The sequence below is a fragment of the Balaenoptera borealis genome (genome assembly GCF_965194805.1).
Source record: "Balaenoptera borealis genome assembly, chromosome: 4".
Taxonomy (NCBI): Eukaryota; Metazoa; Chordata; class Mammalia; order Artiodactyla; family Balaenopteridae; genus Balaenoptera; species Balaenoptera borealis.
In genome coordinates this window covers 123607297-123626660 of record NC_138861.1, presented here as the reverse complement: position 1 = coordinate 123626660, position 19364 = coordinate 123607297, and the positions used below count along the sequence as shown (strand labels likewise).

Below are 19364 nucleotides of genomic sequence, written 5' to 3'. Positions count from 1 at the left end.
TCACAGAATGATAGACTAAAAGGGAACATGCAAAGATTTTTCCATTAGTTTATTTCCTGATAACCATTCGGGCCAGTGGTGTGGAATTAATCAACTAAGTTTATACATATCCAGTCAGGGAAAATTAATTTTACTTATTTAAATGATTAAAAAACAAAACAAATATATGTTTGTTTAGAGGCATATATGTGTCTAAACTAGGATTCAAAACCTCATGTGATTTACTTGCAACAGTCATATTTCTTTGTGGAAATAAGAGACAGTTTTAATTCTCTGAGAATCAGAGTGTAACACAGACTCCACTGATGCAACATACATAAAAGGGTATTTCTGGAAGCAGAGTGAGATGCTCCAGAGGTCCAGACTGGAGGAGCCTTGAGAAAGCTGACAATGCTGTCAGGCTGTATTTCCCTAAATCATACACTAGAAAAGTCTATTTGGTGAGTAGAACTCTGTAGTGTAAAGGTTTCTCTAGGTAAATGATTCTGCTTTCAAGGAAATAAAGTAAAACAAATGCATATTTCCATAGTTCGGTACATTTCTCAGAGGTCCTAATGCAGAGATATAGTCTCATACTGTTACCCAAGCTTTGCCTGAGGATATTCACGTGCTACTCATTGACAGAATTAGTGTCTCAGAAAGTCATACAATCATAATCATAAAAATCACGCTGTACTCATGTGGTAGGAGTGTAAAATCTGTGTGTGCTGAGTAGAGAACGTGAAATCGTTTTATACAGGCAGTTGTGTTTTCCAGTCATAAACAGGAACTGTGGTCCCATTAATAGTGATGTCTTGGGATTGTTTTTAACTAATGAGAGTAAGCTGTCAGAAAGTTATTGCCAGGCTCCATAAAAAGTTTTCTCTCAAAGGTCCTGGACATGAATTTAATAGATTATAAATGACCTCTCCCCACAGTGCAGGGTAGAAGGGATTTCGTGTTTATTTCACCTAAAGACTTAGTTGTCCAGAAAGGAGGCCATATTAGACATTAAAAGTTATCAAGATAGTTTCTGGGTGACAGCCATCTATCTACCAGTCATCTTTCACTCCAGGGCAGGAGTTTTAAAATTTTGTCAGTGGAGCCACAGAACATGAAATAGGAAAACTAAAGCCTGGTTGCTTTTGGGTGAGGAGAGGCATGTTCCAGTGGAGCTCTCTTCCCCTCCTCTCCTGTGTCACCTACTCCCAACCTTCTAGTGGTCACTGAGGCATTTTCTCCAAGCTCAAAAGCATCCTGAGCGTCACTTAAAAATCACTGTTCCAAACAATCACTGAACTCCCTCCTTAATCTGTTTAGGCAAAAATGAGAAGGAAAATACAATGCAGGTTCGGCTTATTGGAGAACACACACAGGAAAAGGAAAGTGATGTTGTAAGTTGGCCCATTCCAACCCCTTTTTATGTCTAGATGGCCTGAATGTTTTGAGATTGGATTGATTTTGAACATTCTATTCAGTTGTTGCCATAATCACAGTCACACAACCACATGTCATAATTTGTACTTCATAAAATATGAACAGCTTTCTGATGACATATTCCTCATGAAATTGTGTGAACATAAATAACTCTGAATTATTGTTAATCATTAAAAAACTTTCCTTTAAGGAATTGTATTAGATCCTAACAAAGATAAAACACTGATGAAAAGAGATGGATAAAATTTACTATAAATTGATTTTAGAATAGTACAAAGCTCCCAAAAGCTAGAGAATGGCAAATTGATGGAAGCATGATTTCATGTAAGAATAAATTGACATGAATCCCAAATCAAGGCATAAACTCATTGAACTGTGTGCACTGGGTCATTCTTTCATGGCCACTGTTGTAGATTACAATAGTAACATGAACACTCGTAGGATAAAGGTAATGGAGACCCTTTGCATCTGGATACAAAGAACATGGACATTAAGATCAAAGAATTCAAGTCTTTAGAGTTGACAGTCTTACCTCAGTAGCAGTGCTCTGATTAGCTCCATTTTCCAGCAAATATTTTACAACATCAATGTGGTTCTCTTGGGCAGCCATGTATAAAGGAGTGAAGCCATTCTGAGGACAAACAGTGAAAAAGGTATCTTCAATCATTTGTAAAGTTTAAACCAGGGAAGAATACAAGACAAAGAAAGAGAGAATACTGTGAAGCAAAACTTTGAAATGGTGAAACATATAGCATACCTTCACACTGAAGAAGTCATACATGCATTTACCATCAGAAAACTAGACAAATCAAAGTTAACCAATTCCCACCCACAATTTTTGAAAGAATGAGGAGAAAGGGAAGAAATACCCCCCTCATTTCCTGCCTTCATTTCAGCACCAGAGATTCACATTTCTTATCACCCAACACTGTGTTAAAACTAAAGATATTTAGTATCTTATTATCTATATAATTCTATAACAGATATCATTCATTATATATAATATCTATATAAAGTAATATTTATGTAGTATCACTTATATTTATCAATTCATAAACTATTTAAACAGATGACGATTATCTTGAATATATACATTTCAACACCCTTAAAAGTATAAATTATTACTCATATCAGAATAAGCTGAGAGATTGCAAAGCTGATTGAAAATTTTAAAAATCTGTATTTCAATGTTCTGCTTGAGGTAGCATGATTTATACTGAACATCTTTACATTACTTTTTAAAAGCCATTCTGAAATTCTATCATTCGTTAATTCTCATATTCCTTTATTCAATTATTTACTAAAAATCCAAACACTGGTAGCTGGCCCATCACTGGGAAACAATGATAAACAAGACAGGCATCTGCCCTCATGGAGTACATACTACGGTAATATGATAACATTATGTAGTCATAGTTTTTTTTTTTTTAAAGCACTGAAATTTTGTAACATGAGTTTGAAACTAAGTATAAACTGGCAAATTTCCTTTTCATTAGATCCTTTGCAACATATAATACTTCATTAAGGTAAAAACCCACAAAACTTTATTTAAAAAAGAAAATGTGAAATAATCAATTCTCAAAACACAGCATTCTCTTAAAATTATGTCAGAGTCTTAAAGACAGTTGATTACTTTAAAAATTCCACACATTAATGAGAATGAGTAAAAACATAGACGAAACTTCAGGTATTTCCAAAAATTTACAAGGAGAGAAAATTTTTTTTCTTTTTTGAAAAATTCTTTTCTTTTTTGAAAAATTCTGTATACCTTGTATAAGTGTGGAAACATTATTCAAAATGGTCAAGATAGAGCGAAATACAAATACAGAGTATACAAGTATTACAAGAAAAGTAATTTTAAATTTGATTACAAAAGAAAATCTGTAGGTTTCAAATGATGGTGGAAACTTTAAAACTAAGAAACATTACAAACGGAATGAACTGACAATTTTGTAGGATTCAGGAATAACGTTAGCTGGAGAGCATATTTTTTAAAACACAGAAAATAGGTGAAATCTTGTGTATTTTAAGAACTGAAGAGGTGGCGGAAGGATGGAATTAGAGATTCAAAGGAAGGGAAAGCCAGTGAGGATGATTAAAAACAATGAGTGGGTGTGGAATGGGGCTCTTTCACGACAAGTAAAAGGCAGGGATGCAAAAAGAACTTTGAACAGAATAAAACAATTTGCTTACATGCTTCCCTCTGACAGAATCTTGTGTGTAGATCAGAAGAAAGGGAAATAGACTGTGGTTACCAGATGAATAGGGGAAAGGAGAGATGTGCCACCTTTAGGCTCTTGTGCTGGGTCCTGAACTTTAGAGAGACCTCTTCTAGCTGATCAGGGCAAGGGATCCAGAGGGCCAAGGGGGCATGCCCATCCTCATCCTGCAGCTCCCCTGCTTCCAGATCACACACCAGACATGAAACCACCCAGACTTCCTGCCCACACAGCCCCAAGTGTGGTTCCAGTGCTGGCTCAGATTTTTTCCTTGGGTTCATCGTCCCAAGGGTCCACAGGTAGGCATACCCTACAGTAGGCTGAATAACACCCCCAAATATGCCCACATCCTAATTACCAGAACCTGTAAATGTTAACTTAATGGTCAAAGGAACTTTGTAGATGTGATTAAGTTAAAGATCTTGAGATGGGGAGATTATCCTGAATTATCCAGGTAGGCTTGATATAATCACAAAAGGTTTTTATAAGAGGGAGGCAGGAGGTCAGAGAGAAGATACCACACTGCTTCTCACTTACAGCCTCAAGTAGGAACCAGAAGTGCCAACACCTTGGTTTTAGCCCTGTAGGACTGCTTTTAGACTTCAGACTTCTAAAATTATACAAGAATAAACTTGTGTTATCTTAAGCCACTGAATTTGTGCTAATTTGTTACAGCAGCAACAGGAGTCTAATACACACTCTTACAGAGTTGTTTGTGAGGGAGGCTGGAAGTTAGGAGATGAACAGAGCTTGAATGTGCAGGCTGGGGTGTGTACACCTTTACACATGATGCTCTTGTGGTGCAGATGGGGCAGGGGATGAGGAGAGGAGAGGGGCCAGAGTGCAAAATCAGCCCCAATCCTGCATGGAACGAACTCCAAGGTTTCTAAGAAGTCTAAATTTAGACCTATCATATTGCTAGAAAGATATAGTTATCAAGGTAGGAGGATAGGAGAAACTTATTTGATAGTTTATTAGCTTGATATATAGCTTTTAGTTTTAAAAATATACTGTAAGTGGACCTCTTTTGCAGTCTTGTCCTGGGCCCTGCAAGCGTTAATGGTGGGCTAGAGTAATAGAGAAAGAAAAGGGAAAATATAAAAAATAGAGAAATATCAAGGCTGACAACATATAGTATCTGGTGGGGAAAGGGCAGTGACAGACAAACGATCAGTCTCTCGGTTAGAGGGCATCATGAACACCATTTGCTCCTTGTGCCACAACCTCAGCACGCAAGGCCTTCCAGCAGAGTGGGAGGCACGTATAAAGAACGATAAAAATAAAAATGATTTCTTGAACTTCTGCTCTATGCCATTCACTGTGGGAAATGCTTTGACTCTACTGCTTCAAATTACCAGGACCACATGCTCCGGTTTCCCCAGGACGGTCTAAGTTTATGCATAGTTATCTTGGAGTAATTATTAATAGTATCTCAGTTTGGATGATAGATTAAATGGCCCAACATCATCTCTAATCTTTAGAATAGTGCTGTAACATTGGTATTATTATCCCCAGTTGAAATAAGGCAGTTGAGGCTCAAACACTTAGGTAACTTGGCCAAAGTCTCCCAGCTAATAAATGAACTGGAAGTGACAGACAGGAGCCAGTACATGGCCAGCCTTCTTCCCCGTAAAGGAGTTGGGATCTGATCACGTGGATGTGTGGTTTGCAGCCTGGCTGTGTTATAGAATCTCCTGTGGAAACTTGTAAGAATGCCTAGGGACCACCTTGCCTCTCCTGAATTGTAGTCTCCATATATGAAGCCAAAGTACATGTATCTTTTTAAAAGGCTCAATTTAATAAACTGCCCCAAGGACATTGTTTTAGGTGATGCAGAACAACTGAATGGTTTTGGGCAGGGATCACACATGCATTTTGGAAAGTTCACTCTGGTGACCACAGATGCCTTGGCTTGGGATGGCAGGATTCAAGAATGGAAGTAAGGGATTAATCAGCTTTTGCAATATTTGCGATAGTGTATTTAAATGATGAAGGGAACATGAGCTAAGACAACACCTTGGCTAGAAGGAGGGGGCGCTATTTACTGTTACTAAACGTATGAAGTAAGAAGGCAGTAAAGATTTACTACAGGTCTTAAAGATGTGGGAAATTATCCTTCCTTAACTTACTGATGCAATTTAACAAGAAGTAGTCCACCAGAGAATGTGAAGCACACCTCTGGGTAATTGGGAAAGGGCATGGCAGCACTTCAACACCACTGTACATTTTATAGGAAGGCTTTTATCTTCCCACATAAATAGGTCAACCACACAGGATTATTGGCTCCTGTGTCCATGTACCCAAGTGCTTTCCAATATATTATGTCTCCACCTTTTTCTAAAATAGTCTGGCTGCAGGTAAGTATGAAAGTATATGCATTTTCTCATTTTTGGTATAAAAAAGTCAAAGAGATCCGGAGCCCAGGTTGATACTTGAAGGATGCGTACAAGTACAGCATTATTTGTTGTTAGGGTAATTCCAGGGTGACCAATAGGTGCCTCTACCAACTGGTTATTAAATATTTTGAACATTATCCCTCTCCATGGCAAATTATTAATTATTTGCCATTCATTTTTATTTATTCACTAAAACTGTGTTTGGTGACTCTTCGCTGCTAGGCCTTGTGCTCAGCTTTGGTGATTCAGAGATGAAAGCTCCCTGTTTATTAGGAGCTCACTGCCCAGGGGCTGAGATGGGCAAGTAACCAAACTACTGTACTACAGTTCAGTGAACACATATATAGTTAGTTTCTTTAAAAAAAAAAAGTTATGTGTTGGGTATAAGGAGAACATAAAAGGACACAGAGCTCAACTGGATAAAAAATTACATCTGGGGCTTCCCTGGTGGCGCGGTGGTTGAGAATCTGCCTGCCAATGCAGGGGACGCGGGTTCGAGCCCTGGTCTGGGAAGATCCCACATGCCGCGGAGCATCTAGGCCCGTGAGCCACAATTACTGAGCCTGCGCGTCTGGAGCCTGTGCTCCGCAACAAGAGAGGCCGCGATAGTGAGAGGCCCGCGCACCGCGATGAAGAGTGGCCCCCGCTTGCCGCAACTAGAGAAAGCCCTCGCACAGAAACGAAGACCCAACACAGCCATAAATAAATAAATAAATAAACCCGAAGTTAAAAATAAAAAATTACATCTGAAGGAAACACTGGGAGGGATACTTGGAAGACACTGGGAGTGATTTGGTTTGAGCTAAGATATGAAGACACTGAATTTAGGCACAGAGGCAGGGAAGGTATTTCAAATAGAGGAAACCCCATGAGAAGAGAAAACCCTGACCACATAGGGATCCTCGGAAAATTCACTGTGACTAGTGGGGTGAGGAGGCTGAGACAGGCAGGGATCAGCCCCCATCCCTCACGCTGAGGCACCTGAATTTTATTCTGAACACTTGGGAGTCACTGAAGGGTGTTAAGCAGGGGTTTGACATGGTCACATTTGCATTTTAAAGAGATCAATTTGCCAGAGAGGGGAGGATGAATTAGCAAATGGCCAGAGAATAGTCTGGAGGAGTAGAAAGAACGTTTTTGTAATAATTCAGATGAGAAGTGAGGATTAGAAACATTAAAACGGTTTTGAGATTTTGAAATGTCATTTAGTATTCATGTATTTATATTCCACTTAAAGATTAGAAGTGGTTTCAGTCAGCATGAGTTATTAGTTATTGATAACATTTCTCAGTTTTATTAAAAAGTTAAAATACTTTTCTTCGAATCCAGAAATTGTATCATATTTTAGAGAATTCAAACACTTATAATATTACCAAAAATGTTGTTCCTATTTTCATTAGTGATATATGAACCAGTAATCAGGTTTTAGCCACTGGAGAAAAAAAATTTTTTTTTTTGATAATTGGATTATCTGGGAAAATTGAATGAACATGAGCTGATAATCTTCCTATCAAATGTTAGATTTATTGCAGTTTGGGGGAACATTTTAATGCAATAAACCTATTGATATCTGTACGTCATTTCAAAGAAATTATATAAGAGACAAATAATGTCAGTATGAAAAGTAATAAATGGTTTAGAATCAATGTTTTGGATAAGGATCAAAACTCTAAGAAGTATCAATATTACCTATTTTTACAGAATCTTAACTTTTCAGACATAATTTTGCCAGAACATATAACCTTATTCTTCTATTACACAAATTAAGATTCATCAGTTGGATGACTTGGAATGATCATACAAAAATCACTTTTATCTTAACATAAAGGTTAATGTTCAAACGTATGGACACCAAGGGGGGAAAGTGGCGGGGGTGGTGGTGGGATGAACTGGGAGATTGGGATTGACATGTATACACTAATATGTATAAAATAGAAAACTAATAAGAACCTGCTGTATAAAAAAATTAATTAAATAAAATTCAAAAATTCAAAAAAAAAGTCAATGTTACTATTCAATTCAAAAAGTCTCTTTTTAAAAAATGAGATACAATTAACATGTTATATTAGTTTCAGGTGTATAACATAATGATTTATTGTTTGTACATATTGAGAAGTGATCTCCACAGTAAGTCTAGCTATCATCTATCACCATAAATAATTTTTCTTGTAATGGGGACTTCAAAAAAAGGTCTTTTTTTATAGCACCAAATTTGTTCTAAAGTTTTTCACCTTCCGGACTAGGTGCCAAGTAACAAATATGGACATAATACTGTTCCTGCCCTCAAGAGCAGAAAATATAACAGATTCACCGACTACACGTATATGGAACCATAGCACAAGATATACTATAACTGCCAAAAGAGAAGCATGAATAAAATGCTGTCAGAGCACTAAAGAGTTAGCAAATTGATACCATGAAGAAAGGCATCTCAGGCCCAAGCACACAGACCTGAGAGGAAATTAGGAGGCCTTAATGAAATCAAGACGGTAGATCTAAAGGAAAGAAAATGTTCTTTGCCGTATTTTTCTATTCTTCTTTCATTCTCCCTCTCAAGAAATGTGGTGTTTGTGTGAAAAGTCAGAGTGTATTTGCTGCAGGCATATATTTCACTTGGGGAATTCTGTTCTCTAAGCACAATACTGAGTCTAATGAATTAAAAAAAGAACTTCAAGTAAATTTACCAAACATGAGTAAAATCTAATGCAAGAATGCATCTTGAAAGGAATTCTTACAGGTCTAAAAATTTTTTTTTAAATTTCAAAGATCTCTAATTCATGCCTAACATATTACCACCCAGCTAAAGATATACTTTAGGTAATTTCATAGATCGAGTGTAAGCTTAAAGAGTAGAAACTGATTATAGAAACTTCAAATGGTATATAAATTAATTTCTCTGTAACTGCTCACTGTTATTTTACTTGTTCTTACTTTCAGTTCTATGCTGCTAAAATTATTAAGTATATTTCAATGATTAAAAGAAATTGCCCTATTTTTCTAGATGAAAATGTTATAGCTAAAAGGAGCCTCATCCTTTTACAGTTGAGGAAATTTTAACCCAGAGATTGAGTGAACTTCCAAGGGGACTGGGCAGTAACAGAGGTTAAGGAGGGAACAGGAGGTTAGTAGGAAGTAAATGGACACAGCAGAGGCAAAGATGCTTGGAAACTTTTGCCCTTTTCTTTCCATCTTTCAGGCATTGACACAAGTGTCACCCTCTCTGGGAGGCCTTGTTCAGTGCCCATAACAGTCTTAGCACATAGTAGATGTTCAATAAATATTCGTTAAATGGATGAATAAATAAAGTGGAATAGGATCCAAGTTTCTTTCTACATCTGTGGTGGTTTTAAAATATGTCTACAGATTCTTTTCCCATAAAGGTTATTATAGAATACTGAGTAGAGTTCCCTGTGCTATGAAGTAGGTCCTTGTTGGTTATCTATTTTATATATAGTAGTGTGTATATGTTAATCCCAAAAAAGAATAGACATGTGTATATGTACATGTATAACTGAGTCACTTTGCTGTACACCTGAAACTAACATAACATTGTAAATCAACTATACTCCAATATAAAATGAAAATTTAAAAAAGAGCAATGCATATGTCTAAAAGCTCAAAACCTAAGTATAAATTATGAAGAGGATTCTGGAAAAGAATTGTGTCATTGGTAAAATGGCATCTTAAAAAATCAAAAAATAAATAAAAATTAAAAATTCACACACAAAAATATATGGCTGCAAATTCTTTGACACTCCTCCCTTCAAAAGTGGAACCTAACTCTATTTACCCCGAGTGTGGACCAACTTAGTAATTCACTTCTAATGCATTGATTATGGTGGAATCGATGATGTGTGACTCCCGAGGCTAGGGTTCAAAGTCACTGTCCTATTACTAGGTTTCTCTTGGGTGACTTGCTCTGGAGGAAATGAGCTGCCATGCCATATTAACATTCAAGCAGCCTGTGGAGAGACTCACATGAGCAGGAACTGAGACTTCCCACCAACAGTTAGTAACGACTTGCCAACCATGTGAAAAAAACTACCTTGGGAGTGAATTCTCCAGCCCCAGGAAAGCCTTCAGATGGCTTTAGCTCTGGTCAACATCTTCACTAAAGACTCATAAGAGACTCTGAGCCATAATTTCACAGCTAAGCTACTACTGAATTCCTGATCCACAGAAGCTATGATGATAATATATGTTTATTGCTGTTTTAAGCCACTAAGTTTGGGATAATTTGTTACACAGCAATAACTAACACAATGTCTAACAAGGTCATACATGATCTGGCCACAGCCTACCTTGCCGACCACATCTCTTACCACTCTTACTCTATTCTACTTCCTTTCTGTTTATGAAAGACATTCAGATCCTAGACAGTTTTGTTTTATTTTTTCAAATTTTCTAGTCATATAACTCTCTTCAAATGCTATCTAACCTAAAAACTCTGAAAATAAAATATTAAACATTGCTGTTCTGTTTGATGTTGAATGAGTTATAACTTTCAGCAATGTCTTCCTTATTCCCAAACTACCAGGACAATCGTTTGTAAACTGTGCTGTGTTCCAAGGAGGTATATCAGGGATCCTTCTAGTAGAATGGTGAGTTTTAGGAGCTATCACTGTTTGAAAACACAAAGACAGAGTAGCCTAACATGGTAGTCATGTGTTACCTTTCTTTTAGTTTTTTGCAATTAAAAATGATATAGCCTTTCCATTAATAAGAAGGAATGAGTAAAGTAGGTAGCTTGTGTATATTTGCTTAGATGGAGCAATCTATATCTAAGAGAGTCTGAAAACTGAAGCTTTAAATATTTATAATACCCTTAATTCCCTGTGCCATTTGGCAGTTAATAAGAACATTGCATATACTCTCCACGTCTACTGGAAAACTCATCAACACATTACACAATCAATCCCAACAGTAGAAAATGGGAATGGTTATAGATAGCTCTGGGTTTAAACTTAGCAAAAGTAGAATTCCCCTTTTGATGAAACCTTCTTGTCTTTTGCAGGAAGGTCACTGTTAAGATTTAGATTTTTTCACAAAGCAGAATTCTTCAGCAGCCTTAGCTACGAAATGGTAGGAGGCTTTTTGTCACACACCAGTTAACACTGGTTGGGAATTACTATTCTAGTTTCTATTCCAAATACTATGTACCATCTTCTTCTTTTGAATTAGCATTATGAGAGAGAAGTTTGGGAAGCATCCCAAAGTTATCACACAGCTTTAAGGTCAGGATAATTCAAATTATTTCCCTAAATATACCATAAATGCACAGCTGCAAAGGATGTAAAAAAACCAATGGGTACTAATTGTAGTCACAAAAATAAAGACTACTTTTTGTACTTTGCGGGTGTGCTCAGGGCAAAAGAACAAAAGATACGATTATACGCTTGCTTGGTAGTTAAGAAGGCATTTTATTAATTAAAATGTCATACAAATTTTCTCAGATAATCAGAACATGACAATTCTTTACCAGGGTTGGGATATTATAAGTTATTTTAACCATCTTCTCTCCAAAGGTCCTCTTTAAAGGATTATAGCTAAACTATTAGATGACATTAAAATGATTAATGTACTAAATCTTTCTAGGAAGGTTAAACTTTATGGAGTGTTTACTATGTCATCGTGTTTCATCCCCACCGCTATGCTATTAGGGCCATTTAAGACTACAGCTCATAGTCGTTCATCCAAGGGCACACCCACAAGGGGTGTGATCAGGGTCTGAACACTGAAGGACTCCAAACACAGTACTCTTTCCACTCCCCTCAGCTGTCCCCTTCAACCGGGATCAGATTACCTCAGAGAACAAACACACTTTTCTCCAGTAATTGGACAATTAGCCTTTTCTTAAGCTCTTCACTGGAAATGACAGTATTGGAAATGCCATGACTTGCTTAATGAAGAATGTCCAAGTGCCCTCTTAGGTATAAGAATTCTTCCAGTCTTTATTTCTAGTGATTAAGAAATTTGGGCTGGTGGTAGTGAGGAGAGAAAACTACACACTTTATATTTGTTATTTAATCCTAACAGCCCAGTGAAATAAGTAATATATCTCTATATGACTTAAGGAAATTAACACTCACAGGGATTAGGAAGCATTCCTAAAGTTCCACACCACTTACAACGTGGAGCTGGGATTTGAATCCACGTATAACTAATTCTAGAGCTCATGTTCTTTCTACTACACTATCCTGTCATGTGCTTTAGCAGCAAATTTGACAGACAGTATTTTATCATGTCTGGGTATTGCCAGCAATCAGAAACACCACTGAAAATACTGTATTCCCATAATCACCGCTTTCACCTCCTCATGGATAAATTACCAAGAAAACGTGTGAACTATTTTACATATTTCAAGTCACTCACTCCAGTGCACCCTATACATCAACCTGAACTAATCTTCCTGAAACTATTTTCAACACTTTCCTGAATTGATTGTCATCTTACTGACCATAATTAAATATCAGTTTTTCACAAACCATGGCTAAAGATGAAGACCTTTTATACCTTAGCTCCATTGTCATATTAAGAACAAACCTTCAATGGACATTCTGATGTTGTTCCAGACTAGCCTGTCTCACCAATATTTCTACACTCACCAAGCTCAATTGTATCTCCCACCACTGTTGTAACTAATCTTCCCATGTGGAAAGTCTTCTGTTTCAATTTCCCCTCCAGACCTTTCAGTGATGGGTTCAGGTCCTCTGAGAATTTTTCATTAATAGAATTTGGCCAATTTCAACCTTCTTCTCTAGAATATAGTCCAGAGAGGAAGGCTGAAATCATCTACCATCTTCTGTTGTTTGCTTTTGTTTCTGGTGTACTTGTCCTGACTTTGCAGGTAGCCTATGTACTTTTAAAAGCAGCTTCCTGCCTGACACTTGTTTAGAACCCTCCACAGCAATGAGAACTCTGCTGAGTACACAGTAAGCACCCAATAAACAGCTTCTGACTAACAGTTTACCCTCAATTCCTGACAATGGTGAATAACGTGGGTTTATGCTTCTCTCCTTTATTTGTTTAAAATTTAAATTTAACAGGTGACTTCCTACCAGTTCATTCTACGAAGGACATGAGGTGGCTGGTGATGTTCTCTTCATTCTCACATAAACTCCAAATGCTGAAAACATTTATCTCCGTGTTTTACTTTACAAAAATGAATAAATACCTCATTACATTGTTAAGCCATTACTGAATAACTATATAGTTAATCTCCTTGGATTTGTAAACAAAAAATGAGAGGCAAATGAATTTTTAAATAAACATAGAGAAAGCAAATGAATTTTAAAAGAAAGTAAATGAAATTTTAAAATTGAAGGAAGCAGATGAATTTTTTTTTTATTCAGAGTCCAAAAAAAAAAAAACCCAAATAAACAGATGTAGTATACAACTAATATAATCTATAATGAATTTTTTAAATGGAGTGCCCAAGATATAGTAATAGGTATTGGTTGATGCCTACCCAGGATCCCTCCTCTTTTTTTGAAAGCATCCTGGTTTTTCCTTAGAGTATCTGTCTTTCCTCACATAGTTCATGTAATTCCAGCAAAGCTGAACTTCTCATCTTCCAGCTCCAGGAAGAGCATCCGATGACTTAAGCCAATCAACACATTCGATTCTCTTAGATACAATGAGTGGTTCAAGTTTGGGCAAGAGATTTAAGATGGTCTAATCAGTCAAACTCAGGATTCTCTTGTCGAAAGCTGGGACAAAGTTCCCTTATTTTAACAACAAGAAAATGTCTGGCTCTAATCTTAGGTCCACAAAAAGAATAAAAATGACAACAGCATCTAACATAGAGCACTTGCTATGTGTCACGGTTTGTGCTGTATACTTCGATCCTCACAACAGCCCTACATTTTATGTACTATAATTACTCCTGTTTTAAAGATGAGTAAATCCAGACACAGATATGATAAGTAACTTGCCCCAAATCACAAGGGTAGGAGGTGGGTGATGGAGGCAGGATTCGGGATTCCAGATTGTCTGACCCCAGAGATGTTGCTCTTAACCACTGCTAAACTGAAGCCTGTCTAAGTTTAAATCAACTGCTTATTACACTGGTCTTGATTGGTTCTCATTCTAGTTCTTCCAAACCTGCTATTTTTCACTTACTGTACATTAAGAATCCACAGTCCTCTGGACAATTACTATAAATTTTTCAAAATTTTGGCCATATATCCCAAATTTTCTTTATCACCTCACTTTCTCCAATCTGAAAAATTTCCTTAAAACCTAGACGCTCTTCCACTTCTCCCTGGCTTCACTGCTTTGGCAGTCTCATTCAAGTCCATTGCTTCGATAACCACTTCTGTCAGATGACCCATAAATGTCTTCATTTCATTCCAGAATTCTCCTCTGAGCTCTAGACTTGCAGCTCAGACTTACCATTAAAACCTCCTCTTGGATGTCTAACAAGCATTTAAAATACAACTCATGCTCTCTACCCTCCTTCCCACCCAAAACAAAAACAAAACCTTGTCCTTATCCCGTGTTCTCTATATCAATGGACTGCATCACCACCCATACTGACAGAGGAGAAATCCCAAAGTCATCCTTGTACCATCCTCTTCCTCACCTCCCTTCTGCCATCATCACCAAGTGCTCTGAAAGAGGTCCTACATCTCTCTCAAAGCGGTTCCCTTCCTCCATCACCCAAACCAGCAGCAAGCACTCCACTCTAACTAGTATCACCGACTGTCTAGAGTCAACTTCTGTAGCAGTCTCCAAATACTTTGCTTTGCATCTGTCCTGGCCTCCCTCCAAGCTGTTCTCCGAACTGCAGCAGGTGAGCTTTTCAAAATCCAAATCTTGTCTTGCTCTACCCCCCACCTCCACCTCATACTGGGCTTAGTATAAACATCTTAAAACGAAATCCTTAATATGGCTCACAAGGTCCCATAGGATCTGACTTTCTCTCTCAGCCCTCATATATACCACATTTCCCACTAATGTTTCAACTCCCAGATTTCTTTTAGGCTCTTGCACGTACTATATCATTTTCCCATAGCACACTTTATCACCTCTTACCCCTAGTTTTCATATCAATTCTTTCTTTAAGAGAACAGGTCACTGGAGGTCATTATGCTAAATGAAATGTCAGACAGAGAAACACAAGCATCACGTGGTGTCATTCACATGTGGAATCTTAAAAAACAAAAGCCAGACTCATAGAAACAGTGCATAGAAAAGTAGTTGCCAGGGGCTGGGGGTTGAGACAAATAGAGGTTGGTAAAGTGTACGAACTTTCAGTTATAAGATCAATAAAGTTTGAGGATCTAATGTATAACATGGTGGCTATAGCTGATAACACTTGTATAACTGAAATTTGCTAAGAGAGTAGAACTTAAATGTTAGAAAGAAAGAAAGAAAGAAAGAAAGAAAGAGAGAGAGAGAGAGAGAGAGAGAGAAAGAAAGAAAGAAGGAAAGAAAGAAAGAAAGAAAGAAAAGAAAAGGAAGGAAGGAAGGAAGGAAGGAAGAAGGAAGGAAAGACGTGAAGTGATAGATTGTTAATTAACTCAATGGGGGGGAATCCTTTCACAAAGGATATGTATGTCAAATCATCACATTGTACACTTCAACTATCTCACAATTTTACTTGTCAATTATACCTCAATAAATTTGGGGAAAATTTTTTTTTAATTATCTATGAGTTTTAAAAAAAGAGAGCAGTTTAGTCATCACTTCCTCAGACTCCACCACCCCCACCTATTAGAGAGCACACATTAAATTCCCAAATACCTGCTGAGTGAGTGAGGGAAGGAGGGAGGGAATGAATGACTACTTCCAACAATTTTCTATTGGGAAGTTTTATTTAGTGTCATATTTTTCCAATTTTGCTTTGTTTTGTGGTCTTTGCCTTAAAGGATGATTGTTTTGAGGTCTTCCTGATTGTTTCACCTACATCTTGGTTGCTGTGGAATGAACACGTTAAGCTGTGAGATCTGGAGTAAGAGGTAGACTGCTACAGTGCTCTTGTAACTATTTGCTGCCGGAGTAGCTTATCCTCCATATTAACTCAGAAGGAGAGAGAAAGAATGGTCTTCTGTATGAAATTCAAACTCCATATTTATTAACAGAAATTTGGAGCTATCTTTGCCATTTTACTCTTCTCCCTACAAGTCTTATCTTACTACAAATTTATTTCCTTTAAAATGCAGTAATATTGGACTTGGATAGGCTTGCGAAGGGATAAATAAATGGGACATCTACCAAAGAAATAGATTTGATGATGCTTATGCCTTAATTCATTCAATTTCAGGAAAAAATGACAATTAATATTCAGTCTTTCCACCTCACCTGTCCCCAGATAAATCTGCATAAAGACAAAATATGTGTATTAATTTTATTTCAAAATTTTAAATTTGCTTTATTTTACTGCAGATGAAAAACATCATGTCTTTTCAGATATGTGTGTATTTAGCAGACTAGTAATTTTAATTCTACTGGGATCTGAGATAATAATTCCATTCAAAGCAAATTTTTTAAGATATCAATTCTCATCATTTCTCTAAGCATATTGGAGGATGGAGAACTGGAGAAAGCATATTTCCTTTATTTAATTTGGAAAGCTGAGGAATGCAGATGCTCTTGCAAACTTGTAATCACCCAATAAACTGATTTTCAGAGTCAAAAAGACAACAAAAACATCCTGACTTCTCTCGTATCTCTGGTCAAATGCAAGTACATGCCATCATCTTAACTTTGGAGAATTTGTATTACAATAGTAACTTTCCCAATTAAAAGACCAAGAACCTTATTAAAAAAGAACCATATGTATATGTTTGGAAAAAAAGCTGAAAACAAAACCTTTTTTGGAATCTGTGATCATGAATCCCATTTTATACTGTGCGTGTGTGTGTGTGTGCGTTGACAGAATGGAATGTTCCATTATGAGTTTTTATTTTGAGAGGCAAGGATGGCTCTATGGCCATATGGAAGCGATTCAGTGTAGTGGGCATGCTGGCCAACTGTGTAGGCTTTCTTCCTCTTCACAGCCCAATTCAAATTGCGTTTGACAATGGGTGAGTGCCAATGAAGAAAAAGCTATTGGAAGCTACACCTGAAAAGACATTTGTCATTGCATATAATGGGTGTATGCACCCCTAAAATTATGGGGGTGTAATCAATGGTCATGTAATCTTGCAACTGGCATTACTGGTCATAATCTGAACATCTGAAAGCTAATAAAATAACAGCCTAATCATGTTTGTGTTACAAATAGGAAAGTCTTCTTCTGGAATAAAATTTCCAGGATTAAATGAACACAGAGTAGAGAGCATAAAATAGGCAAAAGGATTCAAGAAAAATAGAAGTAAATTCAGTAAAATATGGTATCAAGAATACCAAATCAGAATATCTTATTTGGACTCACTTACCATCAAAATAAAATAAAAAGAAAAATACAGTGTTCCTGAAATCCTCATAAAAGAACTGAAAACATAAGAAATTCCAAGAAAAAGTAGAACAATGTAGACATAGAGAAGAAAAATGAATCAAAACAATCACAAACCACATTTCAGAAAGTATAGTCTTCCCTGTGTTAAAAATCGTTTGGTAAGAGAACACTCTAAGAAAATGGATGGCTGAGTGTCACAGTGCTAATGAATCCCTTTACTTGCTAGTTGTCTGGCTTCTGTGAAATGCTTTTAGTATTCCCAGCATCTGAGTGGACAGACCAGGAGAGAATGGATGGCAGTTAAGCCATAGACCTGGCTCTTGTGGGATGTAAGTAGGGTCTTGGACCTCCTTAGAGGAGACAGAAGGTGTAGAGACAGCTTAATGGGAAACAGTGAACTATGCTGAGGATTTTGGGAAGGGAGGGGTCCATGCCATTTGGGTTTGTGGCTCCATTGCTAATTTGTTATAAGACCTTGGTTTTCTTATTTGTGCCCCAATTTTCCCCATATCCAAAATGAGAATAATCACTGCTGATTCACATCACTATAAAGATAAAATGAGATTAAAGAACACATAAAAATACTCTATAAAATTAAGAGTCTAAGTGCAAGGTATTACAATTGGGCTGTATTTCTTTGGCATCCGGAATCTATTCCAAGCAACCCTCAGCTCCCTGGACGTATACTTCTAAAACAGTCTCATGAGAGCTTCTAGCCCGGCTTTTCTTCTAATGAAATCACATTTTCCTCTCTCTCTATAACTGTCAGAGAACTCAAACATCATAGGATCCACTGAATAAGGTAAAAGAGAGAGAGCTACAGCTGACCGCAAGTTCTATGCCCCCCACGCTCCACAGTTTCACTTAGCTGTATGGAGATATCACCTATTCTAGGACTCAGTTTGCTTTTTAAGCTGTGGTAAAATATAAATAACATACACCAGTTTTCTTTGTAAAATCAAAAACCAAATACCTATTTTTAAGTCACTTTGTTCTATTTCAGTGGTCGTTGTGATTTTAATAATTTTATATATGGACACTATAATAAAGATCTAAAAACAATACTCTCATATATGAGGAACAAGAAGTCACATTTTGGTAGAGAAGATTAAAGAGGGGCGATTTCTCAGGCCAGATTTCCTTGGAAGCAACAACACTTGGTTCATGCTTTGAACATTTTGCAGAGACACAGCGTTTATAGTTCACAAGAAGTACCAAGTAAAAAATTTTCACCTTAAACCTTTTGCATGGATTCTACTTCAGGAGAATCAGCTTACTTGTACCTTAATAGGGTTTGGGCCAAAAGAAAGAGGAATTTAAAAACTTATTCTCTGGGGTCTGTAGTGAAGGTAGAACTGTTACGGGAACTATGAGAAGCAGTTTTGCCTGGAGAAGAAAATTATGAGCAGGTAAATGAACCATCTTTGTCTCAGTCTGTCATCAATACTGACAGAGTCAATGAAGATCAAAAGAGATAATGCACACAATGCACCAGAGACAGTGCCTGGCAGCCAATAATATTATTTGTACTATTATTAATATTAACATCTACTGTTAGGAATGAGTGGAATACACACCAAAGCTAATTCTTATACGTGAAGAGGATACATGCATATGTTTAGCCTCCAGTTGTAAATAAGCAAGGCATTGTGCCAAATCCTAAAACTACAAAGTATGAGAAAAATTATCTGCTCCCAAGAAGTTTACCACCTTGCAGAAACTGTAACTATACATTTAAAAAATAAACCTGAGATGGACAAATATCAACAGGCAAAAAAGGCTACAAGGATTCAGAGAAACTCATCACTCTGAGAATATTTTTAAAACCTTCTCAAAGTATAATTTCTTTGATAATATATAACTGGAACAATTTTTTAAAGTCATATCTCCAAGTCTAATAGGTTTACAGGTTATAACAGTGACAAACAA

At 36.9% G+C, this 19364-nt stretch overlaps 1 protein-coding gene across 32 annotated transcripts in view; it reads right to left on the bottom strand.

Moving 5' to 3' along the window:
• ANK2 (ankyrin 2) overlaps positions 1-19364 on the bottom strand; it is a 688006-nt gene that overhangs the window by 157279 nt on the left and 511363 nt on the right. For all 32 annotated transcript variants that reach the window (XM_082389582.1, XM_082389587.1, XM_082389568.1 and 29 more), the window contains one exon: positions 1949-2047. In XM_082389582.1, the coding sequence (XP_082245708.1) occupies positions 1949-2047 (99 nt within the window). The remainder of the gene's footprint in view (positions 1-1948; positions 2048-19364) is intronic.